Genomic DNA, 19222 nt, shown 5'->3' with positions numbered 1-19222 from the left:
ATATCCTTTGCTTCCTTGGAATATTGAACATGAGCCAATTGCCCCAGCTCTCCATCCCACATGTCACCACTCCTACTGCTTCCTCAGACACTGGCGGAGCTCTATCACTTTCACTTGTACCTCACCACCTCCCGCTCCACTTCCTTTCCCTCTCCTCATCGCGTAGACGATCCTCTAGAGCATCATGAGCCTTGCTGCACTCCTACGCAGAATTCGGAGTCAGCATTGCTCCTTCAAGCCAAGAACCTGGGTAATGAAACAAATTCTCAAGAGTAGGAGGACACTTTTGCTCCCCTTAACCCCAAACAAATAACGTTTACTCCGGGATGTACGAACCTGTCTGTACTCTTCGGTGTTCTTTTGACCGCTAGCTGTGCCTGCCTGAGTTGACATAGAAGTGGTGGCGGAGGAGGTGGGATTCTTGCCGTCGGCGGTGTTGAGCTTCGAGGAGCCGAGGATGCCAAAAGCGGAGTCTTTTGAGTCAGACGCCATGGTGTAAGACTGGACACGAGGCAAGAAATGGAACGGTGTGTGTTTGTCTTATGCTTGTGGGTGTCAAGATGTAGGACGAAGTTCTTCTTTCCTGTACTGAGTACCTACATACTCGAATTTCCCCACCATTCATCACAGCGCCGCTCACTAGCCATAGTTACTTTAGCGTTCTCTTTAGCGGTAATAATCGGAATAAACATTAAAGTACGAGAATACAAGTTCGAAGGTTTTGTTACTTCAGATGAGGATATGAGGATGCATGAAGAGGTCCGGCATTCACGTTGTATAGAAGCAAGGACATGATCAATTTACCATGTCGCCTATCAACGCCATCCCTTCGGAATGCTCTTCACTTCTACACACCTCGCGGCCTACTTGCCGCGGCAGCAACCGCGACTGCTGGCCCCAAGCAAAGTCGATTTTCGTCTACCACCAGTCACGAAAGAAGCCTTGAGGATACCACCTTGCGCCAGATATTCGACTCTCACAATGACTGGCTGCAGTTTTCTCAGCACCATTTTTCCGACTTAGCAAGACCTTCACGTGGCTTGTTCCAGAACCAATACCTTATAGAGCCCTCGGGCTTCCTCAAATACGCCCAGGTCACGCAAAAGAAGTGTCAGAAAATTGTGGATGATGTCTTGTCAGCAGCCTCAACTGAGGCATACGCAGCCATACCAAGACAACTTGACCTTCTCAGCGATTCCTTGTGTCGAGTCCTCGATATTGCAGATTTTGTACGCTGCACACATCCAGATGCTCAGTATCAAGAAGCCGCCATCCAGGCTTATGCGTTTCTCTTCGATTATATGAACGTTCTTAATACCACTCCCGGATTAAACGCCCAACTCAGGAAGGCTATCTCGACACATGGAGCCTCGGGATCGTGGAATGAGGAAGAGAAAATGGTGGCCCAGATCCTGCTTCGAGACTTTTCGAACTCTGCCATTGAATTGCCTGCCGAAAAGAGGCGAAGATTCGTAGAGTTGTCGAACCAGATGAAGGCATTGGGAAACGAGTTTCTGGACAGTATGACTCCGACAACGTCTTACCTCGACTTTGATATTAGACAGCTGAAAGGTATGGATCCGTTGATCCTCGCGCGATACTCTGAGGGGCGTAAGAGGATACGATTGCCCACTGTTGGGGATGTGCCATATACGGCTTTGGGAACCGTGGAGGACGAAGCGACACGAAGAGAGATCTACATCGCAGGAAGACAGTCCTCGAGGAAGCAGACTAAGCTGCTCGAAAGGCTGATGGTGACCCGCGTTGAGATTGCAAATCTTTCTGGTCATGAGAGCTATGCTCACATGAACTTGTCTGATAAGCTGGCTAAGTCACCCGAGGCCGTTGTTTCTTTTCTCACAGCGCTCTCCGCGGATAACGCTCCGCGCGTAATGCAAGAACTGGTGCGAATGAAGCAGATGAAAGCAGCAGATGGCATTTCTACGGGAATTGAGCAGTGGGACCTGATCTACTATCGAAATCGTCTCAACGTTGATCTGAAACCAAAGTCTCGAAACCCCGATTTCATGCCGGCCTACTTCTCTCTGGGCACAGTGATGCAAGGGCTTTCGCGCCTCTTCAACCGGCTTTACGGCATCCGTTTTGTCCCTCGTAGTACCAGTCCCGGAGAAACGTGGCACTCTGATGTGCGTCGTCTGGACGTTCTACACGAGACTGACGGCCACGTCGCAGTACTTTATTGCGACCTTTTCGCGCGTGCTGGCAAGAATCCAAATCCCACACATTTCACCCTTCGTTGCTCGCGTCTTATCTCCCCTTCAGAGACTGGTGAAGGGCCAGACTCTCCACAGGATGCCAATGATGGCATGGCAGTTTCGTCCTTCATCAATAACCACCAGTACTATCAACTTCCGGTACTAGCTTTGATCTGTGATTTTCCTCACCCGCCACACTCGTCAGTTCCCGCGCTGCTTGGCTTTCAGGACGTCAAAACGCTTTTCCATGAAATGGGCCACGCCATCCATTCAATTCTTGGCCGTACATCTCTGCAGGTCGTCGCCGGCACTCGCTGCCCCACCGACTTCGCGGAGCTCCCTTCGGTCCTGATGGAGTATTTCGCCTCGGATCCTTCGGTACTTGCGCTTTTCGCACGTCACTGGGAGACCGGCGCATCTTTGCCGTATGAGATGGTCAAAAATTCATTGCTGATGCATGGACGAGGACAGGGTGTCCAAACGGAGACCCAGATCCTGTTTAGTTTGCTAGATCAAGCTTACCACTCTTCGCTTCCGGTCGACATGAACGGAGGCTTTGATAGCACGAAAGCTTTCTTCGACGTTTACGATAAATACAGTAGCGTGCGGGAGCCTCGAGGCACGAACGCGCAGGGCTTTTTTGGACATTTGGTAGAGTATGGGGGTACCTACTATAGTTACCTTTTCGATCGAGCTATTGCAGGGAAGGTATGGAAGGAAGTCTTTAGCGGAGGAAAGGATGGTAGGGCGGTGGACAGAGAGGCAGGAGAGAGATATAAAGAGGAGGTGCTGAAATGGGGAGGCGGAAGAAGTGGTTGGGCCTGTGTCAGTGGAGTGCTGGGAGAGGAAAGGTTAAAAGACGGTGGAAAGGCAGCAATGGAGGAGGTAGGGAAATGGGGTGTGCACGATTAGGCGTTGGAATGGGGACATTGATGAGCAGGAACGAATGGCGTTCGTGTCAGTACTGAGGGAAAGCATGGAAGCCCGTTGTATCAGTAAAACCACAGCAAGGGCTCGTTAGCCGTTCTATCGCGTAGGACGATCGCATCCTCCACTGAAATGGTTCAACATAGATGGCCGAAACCCCAGTGCGAATGATCCTGAGTTGAATTGCACGTCTTTCTCTTATGCATGTCTCATGGGTAGTAACTTGGTCCCTGTGGCCATGATTATCGATCTCGACTTCGAGCCCCTAGTGCGACTTTTTTGTTGGAAACAATCCTTTGAGATGCCATTTTACGCCTATGTCGCATTTTGAGTATTCGCCAAAGCTTCGTGAGGCGCAAGCCATTCAATATATTCACGTTTCAATTTGACAAGGATATCAAAGTCTAACAGTGTTACGGGGCTGGGCATAAAGCCACAATACAGCTCCCATACCCATTCAACACCATCGCTCAATTCGGGATTGGTCATTCGTCTTCCTCTTCATCAACCAGCCGGATAACATCTTCGCTCCTGGATTGAGTAATATCATTCTTTCCTTCCAGCTCCTTTGCCATTTCAGCACCATCTCTTTTCCCTCGATCAACATCGACCAGCAACATCAGAGGCAGCGGTATGAATACGAGTACAGCCAGAAACACGAACGCAGGACGTATCTCCCCATATCGATCTGTAATCACACCAACAATGGCTGGGCCGAAAACGCTTGAGCCTTTGTCCGTGATTGCATATAAAGCGTAGAATGCAGCTTCAGATCCTGGAGGTATGAGCTCTCCAAAGAGACTACGACAGTACGAAGAAAGCCCTCCAAGAACGATGCCATAGATGGCACCGAGAGGATACATCTCCCACGGTTGCTAACGAGGATTCGGAAGTCAGCATACTCTTCTCATAACAAAAGGTCGAGTGAGGAACCAGATGAAGAGAGCACAACGCAGTAAGAAACCCATTTCAAGACACGAAATCTCCAATCACAACAAGAAGAATAAGCCCTTGCCAAACTATGCATACCTGGAGACCGAACACCCCAAAGCGTCTTATGGCAGGTATATATCCTAGAAGCCCATATATTGGAATTATTTCGAAAAGACATATACAAGCGATAATCGTTTTTGACGGAGGGATGCCCAACAATTGGGACTGTGATTGGGATTTCAGAGTCAGTTTCAATTCTTCAAGACAATTCAACTTTTGAGACGAGGATGGGAAGTAAAAAGGGCCCTTAGCTCTCGGAAAGCCTCAGAAACATGCATCACGTTTCCAGTGGCGGTACTCATCGAGAAGAAATCAGTCCGAAAATACGTACAACTTTGTTCCAGGAAAATGCTCCCAAAATCCCTGCGACGGTCCCGACCAGACTGATCAATGCTAGAGCGGCGGGTGTCATTTGCAGTTCCGTCTTCGCGAACAACACGGCAGTACCGCTGACTGTTGCGATGCCATCGCTCAGAAGTAGCCAAGCGCCTAGAAAAAGCGTGACATCCTTCAAGCGGCGAGCTCGCAGGATAGTCTTCCCAAGGGAGCACCATGCATAAGCAATATAACCCGCCCAGCTCCTTTGTTTACCATTGCTTATAAATGGTAGTGGAGGACCCGGCCGCGGCCGCAGCCAGAGTGCTGCTGGAATTGTGAAGATAAACCACCATAGACCGACGAGAAAGAGGACGATTCGAAGAGTCAAAGTCGTGGACGTGGTCATAGAGTCCGCAACTACAACAATTGTTATACCTAGGGTCTGGACAATCACCGCCGCAATATATCCAATCCCTATCCCATATGACGATATCTTGGTTGATAGCCGAAGTGCAGGTGAAATGGGCGTAGATGAAGTTTCAATAGGTACCATTCGACGAGCGACGGAAGAGGACTGTATAAGTGATTCTGTAGCACTATCGTGACCTTGATCCTCGTAGTCGGTTGTCTGCTCGGAGCTTGACCCTTCCGAATAGCTGTTTCCATCGATCTCAGGCGCCTGAATGGATGGGTGCCGACGTACAAGGACGGGGAGGAATGAATTCAATAAGACAAAAGACGCGCCGAAGCAAGTGTTTGAGATGATGGCCAACAATGACCCAAGTGCGTAGACCTTCGGGATTACAGCAAGGAAAAGCATGGTCGCCACAGCTCCTGTAAATGCAAATGAGAGCAGGAGGCTCTTTCGGTAACGACCGTGGTCTGCAGCTCCACTCATTGAGATGATGAGAAGAGCTTGTACGAGCACACTGATTGAGAAGGTGTACATGGCAAAGCTCGCCGTGTTGATGTCAGTCCCGAAGAAATTGATTATACACTGTCCTTTATCTGCTCGAGAGGATAAAGTCGTAGCCGCCGCCTCGTATGGCATGGTTGTATTTGGGAATTCTATTGGCATGGGAGTCTTGAAGCCGGCGCTGCAGGATATCGTCCTGTCGGACAGGAGGACGCCGCGCTCACGCGCGAGTTGTTCCAAGGTAATGGGGATGAAAGACCCAACACCGCATACAACGAATACCTCGGCCGCCCAGCCATAAGAATACCAACCTGAGAGCTCTTTGGTGCTCGTCAACCGGGTATCTTCTCCAGCATATGAGGGGGGATGAGAGGAATTGTCGGGCTCCATATTATAGGGAGAAGAGAGAAAGCTTATAGACTTCCTCGTCGTCGGCTAAAGAGGAGGCGGTGGGGCTCCGGAAGGAAGCTTTAGAGTGAAAAGAAGAGAATGTGGGCGGTTCAAGGCCATGGTGAGGAACCTGAGGATGAGTATGGAAGTATGGTCAAAGGTAGAGGAGCTCATTGGAACGAACCATGATGCTGACGGGTCGAACTGTCGAATTGATGGACGAGGACTTGCGACGCGAAAGCTGTCTCATTGCTTTTACTGTATTGCTCCGGGTCGGGCTCCCCCGCAAACGCTAAAATGATCGCCTCTTCTCCCCAACCTCTTGCGTCTCCCATTTCAACCCTCCCCATAAGTAATCAAAGGAACAATATGCATCAACTGAAGCTGCAAGAAAGAACATGGAACAGGATGGTGTGTTGTATACGCTGTTACGGAATTTCCAATTCAAGACAGTTTACAGTGCGGAGGTAAAGTTATACTTCAGGACAACAGCCCCAAGAGCTCGATAACAGATGCTTAGAATGCTAGACTGGTAGATTGGTACCCGCTTCACGCTGTATCATCTCGGACTCTAAGGTAGTCTCTAGGCAGTCTATCGACTAGGCCACAAAGGACATAAGCACATACGGATACATCCCTAGTTCTGGACTTTGGAAGATGCGCGCAGGATATCATGAGGACATCCCACGCACTGGAAGAAGGTAGCGATTGTAACATCTTACTCGTAGAAGCGAAAAGCAGGACTCGTAGGAAGTGGCCAAAGATTAAGCTTTATGTTTTGATGCAAACAACTCGTTGTATTGGTTAATCCAAGAATGCCCATAGTTTCATTGTCAATGATAATGATAATAATGATGATAATAATACCTACTGAGTTTGTTTTGGCCGGCGCATGAAAAGGGCGCTAGGTGATGTTAGCATTAGCAAATTCCTGAGAAACAATAATCAACTTGCCTGAAACAAGCTCAACCAACAAAACCTCATCTCTCTTTCTCTCTCTACCTTACCTTCTTTTGATACCCTACTTTACATGTCTTGTCTACTATCCAACCTGCTCGCGGAGCCCCTCTTGCTCTTTCGCCTTAATCTGCGAAACCAGGCAACCGACAACTCATCGCTCTGATTGAGACCGAACCCCACCCCTCGACAACACCCATTTGCTCTGCGCTCACCCCATCTCTTTTCCCCTCGTTCCTGCCGAGGCCATCACATCGACACATGACATGTACTTTACACTTCATCGATAGCATTTGCTCATTCCCTCTGGCCCCTCCCAAGCCCATACTTCTCACGTACCGAATTCGTATGTTGATTGGCAGGGCAAGATAGAGTCGATACAGCGTGCGAGGGGGGATTCGTTGGAGGGGAAGGAGGAGTCGGTGGGTGGGGTGGCGTTGGAGCAAACGAAACAGCGGGACGAGGTCGTCGACAATAAATCGCACAGCATGCCAGGCATTCTTCCAAGAGCCGAAGTTATTAGCAAGGGTCCTATGGGCATGAAGATGGCGGCTGATGTCCAGTCTGATGCCAGGGTCGAAGGAGATACTCACGATGTCAAGATGGGAGACTACCGCAATGGCTATGCGCAAACAAATGGAGATCATGGGCTCATGAATGGGACCTATGCAAATGGTATCCCCTCAAGTCCTAGCTCCATTCAGCGCAAGACATCCGCTGCGATCGAGAAGCTTGTGGGCCAACTTCCTCCGGAGATTGAGCATGTAACGTTTGGTTACGTACCCTTCTCCTCCCTGATATCAAGGCTTGTTCAAGAAACCTTTAACGACCTTACGGACGTCATCAATGATATGTCGGACATGCCAGTTCCTCAGCCTAGTCAAAGCGAGCCCCATAACCATGTCCACCAACAATTAAATGGTAACGGAGACACTTCGCAGGCTAATGTGCAGAAGAAGCTGCGCATGCTATATTTCGCCAGCGATCGGAGGGCGCAATTCGTCAAGATTTTAATACTATCTCGATGGGCCCGACAAGTAGAGGCAGTGAGCAGGGTTATTGACCTAAATTTCTGGCTCAGCAACCAGATAGGCCAATACGATGAGTGTTGTTCATGGATGGGAGAGCTAAAGCGAAGACTCATACCACTCAGAGAGCCCAACCCTGATATCAAGACCGCTTTGGAGGTGCTTTCTCTTGGCAAAGCATCGTGGCTACCTGATCTCAGCTACCTACCTCCTGAGCCTTTAACCCCCCAAGAACTCGTCAATGCCCTCCGGAGAATCAACACCCTTCTCTCGATCCGTTTAAACCTTCAAGAAAACATACCACCAGTCTTTCGAGATTACTCCATTGCGTCTGGTCGAGCAACCTTCCACGTTGTGGACGAATTTGAGGTCGACCTCTCTATAGCCGAGGAAGATGCCTCATCACAGCTCTATTTCATTGACTTTCGCTTTGCATTCTCGCCAAAACCTATGGAGCTGCCGGCCGGTAGGCTGCGAAATGAAATTGAAGGCAGGGCCAACGACGTGCTCAAGCACGATGGTCTGCAAGGCCTTTTTGATTTCCTGCACAACCTCGTACTCACCCACAAGCTCCTTGTCTTGAGGAATCAAGCGCACGAAATGGTGAGGGGTCACTGGTCTGAACATTTACAAGTAGAGGCTGTGCATCGATCTGTTGTTTTGCAATACTGGTCGAATAGGCCAGGAGGCAAGAATTGGATCGAGATTGGGCTCAAGCGTGGCAAAGAGGTTCGACTATCCTACTCATCAAGAAGCCAAAGGATACCTCACATTGCTTTGCGGTGGTTCCGCAATGGCAAGGAGGTTGACAATGTCACAGTTGAAATAAGATTGGGTGAACTGTCACTCTTAAACATTGTTCAGGAAATCATCGCACTGCACACAAACTACATCTTCCAGGAGATGGCGGCCAAGTTGAACGAATCGTCGTTGTATTCGGGAGGTTTTATGAGGTGCAAACGCAACTCATCGATGACAGAGCCTTTGAACGCATCTTTGCTTGTACAGCTTACGACCTCGAAAGCCGTGAAAGTTGTTCAAGAGCCTGTGTCAGGCCGATTTGCAGTACTACCAGCGTCTCACTTGAACAGTCGCGCGGAACATGAGCTAAATCGTCTTGCATCCCCTGCTACAGAAGGGGCTTCTCAATTGGCGCATCTCAGGTCAATCGCATCTCAGGAGGAAGTCGATGCTAGTGCCCGCAGCATGGGATTGGAGCCCGTGCGATCGTTGAACCCAGGCCAGGACACAATGCAACGCCTCTTTCCAAAGAATACCCAAAGAACCAAGTTCTTCAGAAGACAAGCTTGGAGTGCTAATTGGATCTTGGCGTTCACTACTGGCCTCGAAGGCGATTCCTGGTGGATTGTAGAGCTCCAAGACAAAGCAACATTAATTGAATCGGCGACGTCGAACTCGGTATCTGGACCCAGACTTCGAGCAGCGTACAAGGTCGCAGCTACGGACCCTCAGTCGCTTGTGACCGACCAGTCTTATACTGCGCTTGCCCACATTGAGCGAAACGCCGTAGGGATGATCTCTCAATACTGCGATACCCGTCATCTCTCAGCCTCCAAAATTCCACATAAAGTTCATTTTTCAGCACCTAGCAGCACGGGAATTCGGACACCGACCATTTTGTTCCGTTTTCCTGGCGAGCGTGCTCCGTCTCTGTTAAGCACCCCTAGTGCTTCCAGCTTGCCATGGGCCAATGAGATGGTTAAGCTCGATTACCGAGGTCTTGATTGCTCACACAAATCCGCAATCCACATGATTTCCGCCCGCATGCAGAAACCTGTCTCCAACGTTAAGGATCTAGTATTTGCCATTCCTTCGATAATTTTCCACCCTACCTCTGGGGCTTTCACCTTCCAGGTTCTTGCGAAAGTTGGGGAGACCAACATTCCCAACATTACCCGTCGCCTGTCAGCAATTGGCCTTCTGCTAGACTTTGTCTCCACCATCCAGTCACATAAACTTACCTTCCAACGTGCGTCTCTCACCCACATTGAATTTGTATACAATAAAATCCCCAGTCCTTTGAAGGCAACCATATACTTCCCTCCTGACGGACCGATGCGTGTCTCTCTCGCTAAACCTAATCCACACCTCCGCATCGTAGACTATCTCACAGCTCGGCTAAAGCCCCAGGGTCTCGCAAGCGTTATTGGCGTCATGCGGATGACACTCCCTGTTGTCCGCGCGCTAGCTGCAGTTGAGACTGTCCATACAAATGGCGGCGTCGCAGTCCTTACCCGCTCGGAGCAATGGTATCAGCTCCGCTACTCTGCGCCCTACCCCAAAGGTGGCTTCGACGTGCGTCTGCGGCAGAGAAGAGACGAACTCATGTGGATTGTGCCGGAAGAAAGCATCAAGAAAGCGGAAACAGGCAATGAAGCTTTCGAGGAAGGTCTGAAAGGTGCCTTGAGGGGCAAGGGGGATGGATGGAGAGGTATGACAAAAGGAGGAATAGTTGCTGATCTCAAGGGGGTTGAGAATTTAATTGCGAGGATGGATGAGATTTTCAGCACTGGTGGGCACACGCCCGGTGAGTCAAACCTGAGAAAGAGGAAGGCCGAAGGGGACGTTGTGGAAATCGACTGAGTGGTCCTGATAATGGTCTGAAGACATAGACGAAAGCAACGTGCTGAGGAACGTTGTGGAAGAGGAAGCATTTGTATCAACATCTCCTTTTATGTGTTTGCACGGAGCGTTTGCCTTGAGCTGCCCACGGGTACGCGTTGGGAGAATACGGTTTCTTGGTTGCTCATATATACCCTACGAAGGGCGTTATCGGGCCGTCATCTAGGCACGCAGCATTTGTGATTCAGCGAACCGGCTAGCCTAGGTAGAATAGCTGTCAAGGATGAATGTTTTGCTTATGGGGACTTTACTAACCACTTCTTGCTATTCACATCACAAAGCTGTGGAACAAACTGTTCACGTTTGCCGTTAATGACTGGTATTTACGCCTCTATGTTTCGACCAGGCTGTTTTCAAAATGTCTCTACACTCGTGACTTTCACCTAGCATATATGCATCAAGGCGTATAGCGTGCGTAAAGTGTAAAAAGACTGAAGAACTAGGGGCTACCTACCTAGGCACCTAGGTAATGTACAGTATCAGGGTACGTAAGAATTTTGAGCTTGGTGTGGTGTTATCTAATCTACCCGGCATGCATGCATCACCAGGCATCATGTCGAACCTAAATTAAAGTAGTCTATTTCCCATGCGGAGCCAGGGGACTTGCTCCAACTTAAAAAAGTCTACAGGAAAAATTGGACAGCATCTATCTAATCCGTCATATGCTGGATACCACAGAAGAGCCAGCTAAAGATCCCACCAACCTAGCAAGAGATGAGTCGCGGTGGAAAGCTGGCCCCTGAAGTAAACCGGTAAGTTACTGCTGGCGTCGGTAAAGAAGCTACAAGCAGCTGACCATAGCGTTTAGGGCTCTATTCGTAAAGAATTTGAGGTCAGATTTCCTTGCGTTCAGCTAATGCCTTCTTTACGCAGTTTTCGGTCTTCCTGCTGACTCGGACTAGCTATAATGTCACGCCTGAGGATTTGTTTGATCTGTTTGGAAAGTTCGGGCCCGTACGGTGCGTGTATTCTTGACCATATCCTACGGTCGACGTGTAGACCAAAATGGGTCTTTGATGTGTCGTTCGGCGGCTGATCGATAGGACAGGCAAATACGGCAAGGCATCGCCAACAATACCAAAGGCACCGCATTCGTGGTATATGAGGATGTCATGGACGCAAAGCAGGCATGTGATAAGTTGAATGGGTTCAATTTCCAGAATCGCTATCTGGTCGGTATGTCAGACAATATGCTACAGACAGATGTCTTTATTTATTTTCGTGCTAATGAGTGCAGTTCTCTACCACCAACCAGAAAAGATGGCGAAATCAAAAGAAGATCTAGCTGAAAGACAAGAGAACTTGGAGAAGCTGAAAAAGCAGCACGGCATTGACTGAGCTTGGGGTGCTGGGGTATATGTGGAATCCCTTTGGATAGGAACTTCGCGCACGAGGGTTCGCCGAGCGATCTATTATTCTCTGCTGAGACTTTTGTACGTTACAGCACGGAGTAAGGCGTTCCAAGTCAATTAAGGTAGTGCGACGGAGAATGGTATCGCCAAAAGTATGCCTGGCTGGAGGCATGAGGGCACTCAAGCTGAGGAAAACCAAGACCTTGCAAACTTAGCTCCAAATGATGAACGAGCTTCACCCATTCTCATTCATGTCCCCCCTAAGTGAAGCATATCATATGTTTGAAGTAGTAAGCTCTTCAGAGTACTTCTATTGTGTGTAGCTCCTAGAGAATATGATGAATGGGTCTTGATGTGATCTGCAAACGGCAAGTATTGGCGCCACCAGAGGCGTTTCACCCTTGGTCCAGGGCGTCTGCATCCTGCAGCCTCAATCCCAGGCTTTCAACGCCCCGCGTTATTAACAGCTACTTGTTTTGCATCGCCCCCTGATATCCGTGTTATTTGGTCGTGCATTTGATCAGATGTTGGAAATTACATGACCGAGTCCTTATTCTATAACCACCCTTCCTTACGTTCTCCTCGCCGCCGGAGACCCTGAAGTACGTCAGACCAAGAGCCTCTTTGCCCCTCACCCAGGACTGGAAATCAGAATACAACAATTTGGCGCGGGAGAAGTTCACCAACTCACGACTGACTCACCCACTCACCCACTGTCCTTCGTGGTGCTAGCTACCTATCTCTGTATACCCAACTTTTGGCTTCTCTAGCCCGGCCTACCTGTCCCCCAAGAATCATGTCGCCCGATGATGTGGTCCTGCCAACACCAGCTGCCCATTCGTTACCCGCAGAGATGGTAGAAATGGTCTTTTCGCCGACTCTTTCATACATTGCTGCATCAACCTTCAGGCATTCATCATCCCTTTCCACCATAACCCCGACTTCTCCGATGAATTTGACGTCTAGCGGCGAGTCGAGACCAGGCGCGGAGAATGGGGAGTGTGCACTGCTAGGCCCCTTTGCTCTCTTCATACAAGGCGCTCTTGGAGTTTTGGCACTGCTAGTACTGGTCTTTAAGCGATGGCGGGAAAGGCCTCAGCGACCGATAAAAATCTGGGCTTTTGACGCGTCGAAGCAAGTCGTGGGCTCAGCATTGCTGCACATTGCCAACCTACTAATGTCGATGTTGTCTTCCGGGCAGCTGACTATAAAAGCTGGCGACTATCAGGCCAACCCTTGCTCTTTCTACTTGCTGAACTTGGCTATCGACGTAAGTTTCAAACCCCGCCTTCCCGAGATGATGTATAGTTGGCTGAAAATAATGCTTGCATTGAAGACTACTGTCGGCATACCAATCCTCGTTGTACTTCTACGACTGTTGACGCACGGTTTCTCTCTCACCCCTCTGGGCAATCCGCCCGAGTCAATACAGTCTGGGAATTACGGTCGTCCGCCAAAAACGCAATGGTGGCTCAAACAATCCTTCATCTACTTCCTCGGCCTGCTAGGAATGAAAGCCTGTGTCTTCTTCATCTTCCAGATATGCCCGTGGATAATACGAGTCGGTGACTGGGCTCTACGGTGGACGGAAGGCAACGAGATGGTGCAAGTCTTCTTCGTCATGCTATTCTTCCCCGTTGTGATGAATGCGCTACAATACTATATCATTGATAGCTTCATCAAGGACCAGAAGCCATCGGACCATGACCCTATTCCTCACGAAGACGGAGATGAAGACAGCATTGAGGAACATGGTCAGACCAGACGGCGGCGTTCTCACGGTGAAGACTATGACGGCGCACGTAGTATCGTTGCTGGGAACGAGACTACTAAAGATGGTGCGGAAATCACGGTCGCTGAAGGCAAGGACAAGCCAAAGCTCAAAATGGAGCCCAGAAAACTGGACGAATATGATCCCGCAGTTGATGGAGAGGGGAGTGGAAGTGGCGGCGACCTCGAGAATCCCCCTGATCCGTCAAAAGAAGGAAAAGCAAAGATGCAACAGGGTCATGCAAAAGATTCGTAGCACTGGGCGTTTTGTGTATTTGGCTAGAGCAATGACAAGTCTTTTCTGGAACAGCGTGGAGTACCGGTAGATATTGGCGTGGCGCTTGTATCGAAGGTGCAGGATGTACATATGTTAGATATAGAGAGCTCACCATTAATGCAAAAGCCTCAAGGAGTATCACGGGAGCATGATGGATGGGAAGACTTCCCGCATGAGCAAATGTAAGCAAATACCTAAGATTATACGCCAAGAACAAGGCTCGCCTTACTAGCGACCGGGATTACCTTAGCGAACCATAGAATACATGTAAAGTACCTTACCTTTGAGGTACCTTAAGTACTAAGGTAGTACTCACTTTAGTCTGGATTGTTCCGCAGAGCCTCAGCTCCGACTCCGAGGGCTCTTTAGCTTCTTTCCGTCGGCCACGACTCCCAGAAGATCTCCTAGATTCAATTCCATATCCAATTGCTGCTACAAACCTCCCCCCATTGAGTCCTCTCTTCACCGCCACTATGTTGCCCAACATGTCTCTCTTCTCCGTCAATGCCATCCTGATCCTCTCCACCGACGACCGCTCCCGCATCCTCACAAAATACTACTCTGCTCCCCACGCCCCGCCAAATAGCACGTCCCACCCAGGCGCCAACCCCTACCCAACTATCAAGGAGCAAAAAGCTTTCGAGAAGGGGCTCCTGGAAAAGACGAATAAGCAGTCGAGTGACATCATACTGTACGATGGCCGAGTAGTCGTCTTCAAGATGGAGGGGGATGTTATGCTTTACGTGGTAGGCGGCGGGGAGGAAAACGAGATTTTGCTGTTCGGCGTCGTCCTGGCGCTGAGGGATTCGTTATCCATATTACTGAAGTTCGTGCCCGCTTTCCTCTGTCCCCGATCCTTATTCAAGCAGCTAATCATGGTTTCGTTGCAGGAATTCCACAGACAAACGCACCTTGATAGAAAACTATGACCTCGTCTCGCTCGCCATGGACGAGATCGTCGACGACGGCATCATACTCGAAGTTGATCCTGTGGTCGTGGCGAGCAGGGTCAGCAGGGCACCGGCGCAGGACGTTACGAACATCAAAGGTGTGGACTTCAGCGAACAAGGCGTTTACAATTTGCTTGAGTTTGGCAAAAACAAATTGGCGGAGCGGATGAGACAGATGTAGGGTGTCTGATCGTGATGAAATGTGAAGGTGGCAGACTTCGTGGGACAACTCATGCTCAGATAATGGGTTGGGCTGGAAAAATCACGACACGTTGTGCTTTAATGATGGAGGTAGCTCCGGGTCCAAAGACAGCCAGGACGTATCATTCCACCTTACGGTTTGCTCGCCAAGGCGTATAGGGAAACTCGGTCGCAAGTTATGAGAGCCGTGATGGGGTCGAAACGCTGAAGGCGGGATCTGACTAGACCAACGATGATCGTTCTTCCAAAACACGAGGGTATGCGCTGATTGCCTTCCCATGCTATGTACAAAGATTATGCATCTCAACGGCAGTACTAAACAGTATTCATACACTCGCGCTGTACCCTCCTCCAAGCCCTGTAATCCTTCTATTCCTGGCCCTCTCATACTTTCTCGCTTCATCAATCCAGAATACTGAACTGGCCAACGCGGCTAGCAGTCCCAAATCTCGCAGCGCTAGGCCCTCGGTTTGAAAGATTCGCTGGAAAAACGGGACATATATGACAGCGAGCTGGCCTAACAGACTGCCCCCAACAGCAAAATTGAACATGCGGTTCCCTGTCAAGGCCAATTCTCCTCTAAGAATACTTTTGCCCTCGCTTCGGCAGGTCAGGGCATTGAACATGTCGAAAAAGACGAAACAGGTAAAAGTCATGGTGGTATCGCGAGCGGTAACGGTATTATCGGACGACATTTCTCGATAATAAATACCAAAGGTGCCTATCATGATGACAGTCGCGGACGTGAGAACGCGCTGGATGACAGGGCGAGTGAGAACACGTGCGGCTCTGGAACGAGGTGGTCGATTCATGATTGCAGGATCTACGGGCTCGACGCCTAAAGACTGAGCAGGGGGACCGTCCATGAGGATGTCTAGTCATAGCAATTAGCGCTGCAATCCCCGAGTCCAAAAACTAAGTTGAAAGGCTTACTTATCCACAAGATTTGCATCGCATTCAAAGGGTTGCTGAAGCCGAGGAAAGTGCTCAGGAGCACCAAAGAGAGGGCCGCGACGCTGGTGCTGAGTTGAAAGGTGAGGAAGTTCTGGATGTTGTAAAAGATGCCTTTGCCCTCTTCGATGGCGCTCAAGATAGTGGAAAAGTCGTCGTCGGTGAGGATCATGTCGGCTGCTTCTTTCGCAACATCAGTGCCGAGGAGGCCCATGGAGATGCCAATATCCGCCTTCTTCAAAGCCGGAGCATCATTGACGCCATCTCCCGTCATTGCGACAATATCGCCTCGAGATTGCAAAGCGCGGATGATCTTCATCTTATGCTCAGGGCTTGTACGGGCAAATATCGAGGTCCCAGCCATTGCGTCAGCAAGCTCTTCTGAAGACATCTGGTCTAGCTCGTCACCTCTTAGAACCGGTCGATACCCTGCCCTCGAGGAGCTAAGAGGCATTCCTAGGCGCCTTGCAATAGCAACGGCCGTTGTCTCAGCATCCCCAGTGATCATAATGACTTTGACGCCGCCTGTCATTAGCCGCCGTATCGACTTATCAACATCTTTTCGAGGTGGATCGTTCATGCCAACTATTCCAGCAAACACAAGGCCCTGGTACGCATCTTCGTTTGATTGACGGCTACCATCACGAGCGACACCTGGTCGCGGTGTGCCACTACGACTTGGAGCCTGTCCAGACTTGGCCGATCTTGTGGCATCTCTGTTCGAGCCGCTTGCAAACCCTAAGACTCTGAGGCCATCCTCTGCCATCTTCTCTGCAGCAGAAATGGCGGCTTGTCGCCTTGGCTCGTCCAAAACGATCTCCTTTCCGTCTTTGGAGATGTAAGTATCACATCGCTTCAAGACCTGTTCCAGAGCGCCTTTGATGTAGGCAACTTCGACTCCGTTTCCTAAATCTTTACCATGGTTAGCCGCGATGACTACTCCCATCCATTTCCGTTCAGAACTAAACGGCGTCTCTGCACTTCGTGCTCCGATCCGATCGCGAACGTCGTCCTCGCCGAAAGCATCCAGAAGGTCCAAGATAGCAACATCTGTCGGCTGACCAACCCAACGGCTTTTGGCGCTGACCGCGTTTGGGTCCTGGCCAAGTGTTGACGACATGATCGCGGCAGAGGATGCAGTCGCCGGTGAGCTCGCATTAGCGCGAGACAGTCGAGCGTTGTTAGCAATATTGCCGACCCGCAGTATTGTTCGCGTAGCAGGGTCGGGTGACGCGGACACCAAGTCTATGTTTACCTCAATGGGGTACGGTGCGTCGAAGTGCCACAGCTTTGTTACTGTCATGTGGTTCAGGGTTAATGTGCCTGGAGCCTGCATCAATATCCGTCGGTAGTTGGTCAAGTAGGGAAAATACCAGTTTTGTCGCTGCAAACGACATTCACTGAGCCAAGGGTCTCCACGCTCGGTAGTCTCCTAACAATTGCGCCATGTTTAGACATCCTCAGAACGCCTAAAGCAAGCGTTACTGTCACGATGATCGGAAGACCCTCAGGTATAGCAGCCACGGCGAGCGAAACCCCAATTTGAAACATCTCCAGTAGTTTTCTCCCTTGCCATAGTCCAACTATAACTATTAGTGCAATGACTCCAAATGACATCCAACTCAACTCTTGCCCGAGGCGATCCATTGAGAGTTGTAGAGGCGTTCGAGGGCTCTCGATTTCTTGCAGCGATGCTGAGATTCCACCAAACTCTGTGCCGGCTCCAGTACCTATGACTATACCCTGACCGTGTCCCGACCGAACCAGCGTACCCATGAAAGCAATATTGACTTGTTCATTGAGCCTTATGTCCGCCCCTACAGTTCCTGCTGCTGGCGAGGCGTATGAAGGTGATGGAGACCGGCCATATGGGGCTGGCCTTGCTTGTGCGCGATCCAGTGCACCAGCTTGCTTTAAGGCTGGCTCGTTCTCCCCAGTCAGATTTGACTCGTCGATGGATAGATCTGCCGCACTAGTGATCCGTATGTCTGCAGGTACTCTATCTCCTGTGGAAAAAATGACTAAATCACCTTGGACCAATTGACGGGCGGGGACGGTGGTTGACGCCGTCCCGAGGGAGGAAACGGAGCCGTTGGGTATTGGCTCCATTTCAATTCCTTCTTGTAAATCTTGACCAAGTCTTCTCTTGCCTTCTGGAGTACCTCTGATGAGATGAGCATAGTGCGGGACGAGCTTGTTGAGAGATTCCAAGGACTTTTCTGATCTATACTCTTGTACGAAACCAACCGTGACTACGATTGTCACAGCGATAGTGATACTGACTGCGTCGTCCAGATTGCCCATGATGAAAGACACGACAGCAGAAGCCAGTAGGAGCAATATGAGAGTTTCCTTGAACTGTTTCAGGAAGCGAAGCCACAAGGGCTCAGGTTCTTCATGTGGAAGCTCGTTTGCCCCATGCTGGAGAAGCCTGGCTTCGGCATCAGAAGGGGATAGACCTCGGGTGAGTGATGTATTCAGTCGTTGCTGGGTCTCTTCAGGGGTGAGGAGGGAGTATGCTGAGGTGCCCGCCTGAAGAAGCAGTCAGCCAATGCTGCCAGATACAAATTTGGTCGTAGTTAGCCATTTCTCACCGAGCCAGAGAACATGGGGCGGGGTGTCCCCGGCCTGGAGCCTTGGTGCATGTTCCTCGAGTTGGGGCCATTGGGGAGAGGTAAGGGAGTATGAGGTCTTGACATAATTTCATGACCGGAAAGGTAGTCAAGCTGACGGCCGCACTTCAGCCCGAAGTGCCGCTGCCGACAGATTGGCGAATGCTATGCTCTTCGTCCGTGGTGTTCAGAGAGTTCCACCTTCGGGTCTCCGCATGCAATGTACCGAGGGCGGGACGAAAGAAAGAGTGCAGATATCTATCGCCTGAATGTATGTTTAAGCTGCGGTGAATGACAATACTTCTATTTGAATTGTTCGCAAAACATAGTTCTCGGGACTCCAATGTACAATACATTGCAAGACTTTAGCGTGAGGGTTGAGATGCAATTTACCCGAGGATGCAAAATTACCGGTAATCTATAACATCACCAAACATAGACCCAGCAGCAGCTGTACTAGTTTGGAAATTCACTTTGATGAAGCCATTTGGTGAGCGAATAACAGTTAAAATAAGTTCCTCTGGGACGACCATACTGCAAACGGGCTCGTTATAATCTTAGAGATAGCAAATATTCATTGCATCCTCCGGTACACTGCATCCTAGGGTAAGTACTTAGTAGCGCCCGGCTCCAGCCACAACATTCCCATCCTGCCTTTCCTTCCAGCGCATTGCACGACTCAGCTCCGGCAAACCCACTGCTACTCTTACTGAATCGCGTC

The 19222-nt window shown here is 50.0% G+C and overlaps 8 protein-coding genes across 8 annotated transcripts; 5 read left to right on the top strand and 3 right to left on the bottom strand.

The window, feature by feature from the left end:
- Window positions 1-121: 121 nt before the first annotated feature.
- Window positions 122-492, bottom strand: HO173_008752 (uncharacterized protein; the record flags this gene model as incomplete). The annotated part of the gene is made up of 2 exons (XM_037310648.1): window positions 122-202; window positions 337-492. The coding sequence occupies 2 exons, from the start codon at window positions 490-492 to the stop codon at window positions 122-124; spliced, it is 237 nt and encodes a 78-aa protein (XP_037162418.1).
- A 299-nt stretch (window positions 493-791) lies between these two features.
- HO173_008751 (uncharacterized protein) lies at window positions 792-3128 on the top strand (the record flags this gene model as incomplete). Its single annotated transcript, XM_037310647.1, has 1 exon — window positions 792-3128. The coding sequence occupies one exon, from the start codon at window positions 792-794 to the stop codon at window positions 3126-3128; it is 2337 nt and encodes a 778-aa protein (XP_037162417.1).
- A 500-nt stretch (window positions 3129-3628) lies between these two features.
- HO173_008750 (uncharacterized protein) lies at window positions 3629-5760 on the bottom strand (the record flags this gene model as incomplete). Its single annotated transcript, XM_037310646.1, has 3 exons — window positions 3629-4018; window positions 4173-4301; window positions 4468-5760. 3 exons carry the CDS (start codon window positions 5758-5760, stop codon window positions 3629-3631), a joined length of 1812 nt encoding a protein of 603 aa, XP_037162416.1.
- An 815-nt stretch (window positions 5761-6575) lies between these two features.
- HO173_008749 (uncharacterized protein) lies at window positions 6576-10349 on the top strand (the record flags this gene model as incomplete). The annotated part of the gene is made up of 2 exons (XM_037310645.1): window positions 6576-6584; window positions 7080-10349. 2 exons carry the CDS (start codon window positions 6576-6578, stop codon window positions 10347-10349), a joined length of 3279 nt encoding a protein of 1092 aa, XP_037162415.1.
- Window positions 10350-11102: 753 nt separating this feature from the next.
- Window positions 11103-11726, top strand: HO173_008748 (uncharacterized protein; the record flags this gene model as incomplete). Its single annotated transcript, XM_037310644.1, has 5 exons — window positions 11103-11140; window positions 11197-11220; window positions 11291-11347; window positions 11437-11564; window positions 11626-11726. 5 exons carry the CDS (start codon window positions 11103-11105, stop codon window positions 11724-11726), a joined length of 348 nt encoding a protein of 115 aa, XP_037162414.1.
- Window positions 11727-12536: 810 nt separating this feature from the next.
- On the top strand, window positions 12537-13766 carry HO173_008747 (uncharacterized protein; the record flags this gene model as incomplete). Its single annotated transcript, XM_037310643.1, has 1 exon — window positions 12537-13766. The coding sequence occupies one exon, from the start codon at window positions 12537-12539 to the stop codon at window positions 13764-13766; it is 1230 nt and encodes a 409-aa protein (XP_037162413.1).
- Window positions 13767-14260: 494 nt separating this feature from the next.
- HO173_008746 (uncharacterized protein) lies at window positions 14261-14918 on the top strand (the record flags this gene model as incomplete). Its single annotated transcript, XM_037310642.1, has 2 exons — window positions 14261-14613; window positions 14678-14918. 2 exons carry the CDS (start codon window positions 14261-14263, stop codon window positions 14916-14918), a joined length of 594 nt encoding a protein of 197 aa, XP_037162412.1.
- A 346-nt stretch (window positions 14919-15264) lies between these two features.
- HO173_008745 (uncharacterized protein) lies at window positions 15265-18534 on the bottom strand (the record flags this gene model as incomplete). The annotated part of the gene is made up of 4 exons (XM_037310641.1): window positions 15265-15812; window positions 15872-17212; window positions 17263-18421; window positions 18484-18534. 4 exons carry the CDS (start codon window positions 18532-18534, stop codon window positions 15265-15267), a joined length of 3099 nt encoding a protein of 1032 aa, XP_037162411.1.
- Window positions 18535-19222: the final 688 nt, after the last annotated feature.

This window comes from Letharia columbiana, assembly GCF_014066305.1.
Source record: "Letharia columbiana isolate WasteWater2 chromosome Unknown Sc0000034_s0, whole genome shotgun sequence".
NCBI classification, from domain to species: domain Eukaryota; kingdom Fungi; phylum Ascomycota; class Lecanoromycetes; order Lecanorales; family Parmeliaceae; genus Letharia; species Letharia columbiana.
This window is presented reverse-complemented; position numbering and strand designations above follow the sequence as displayed.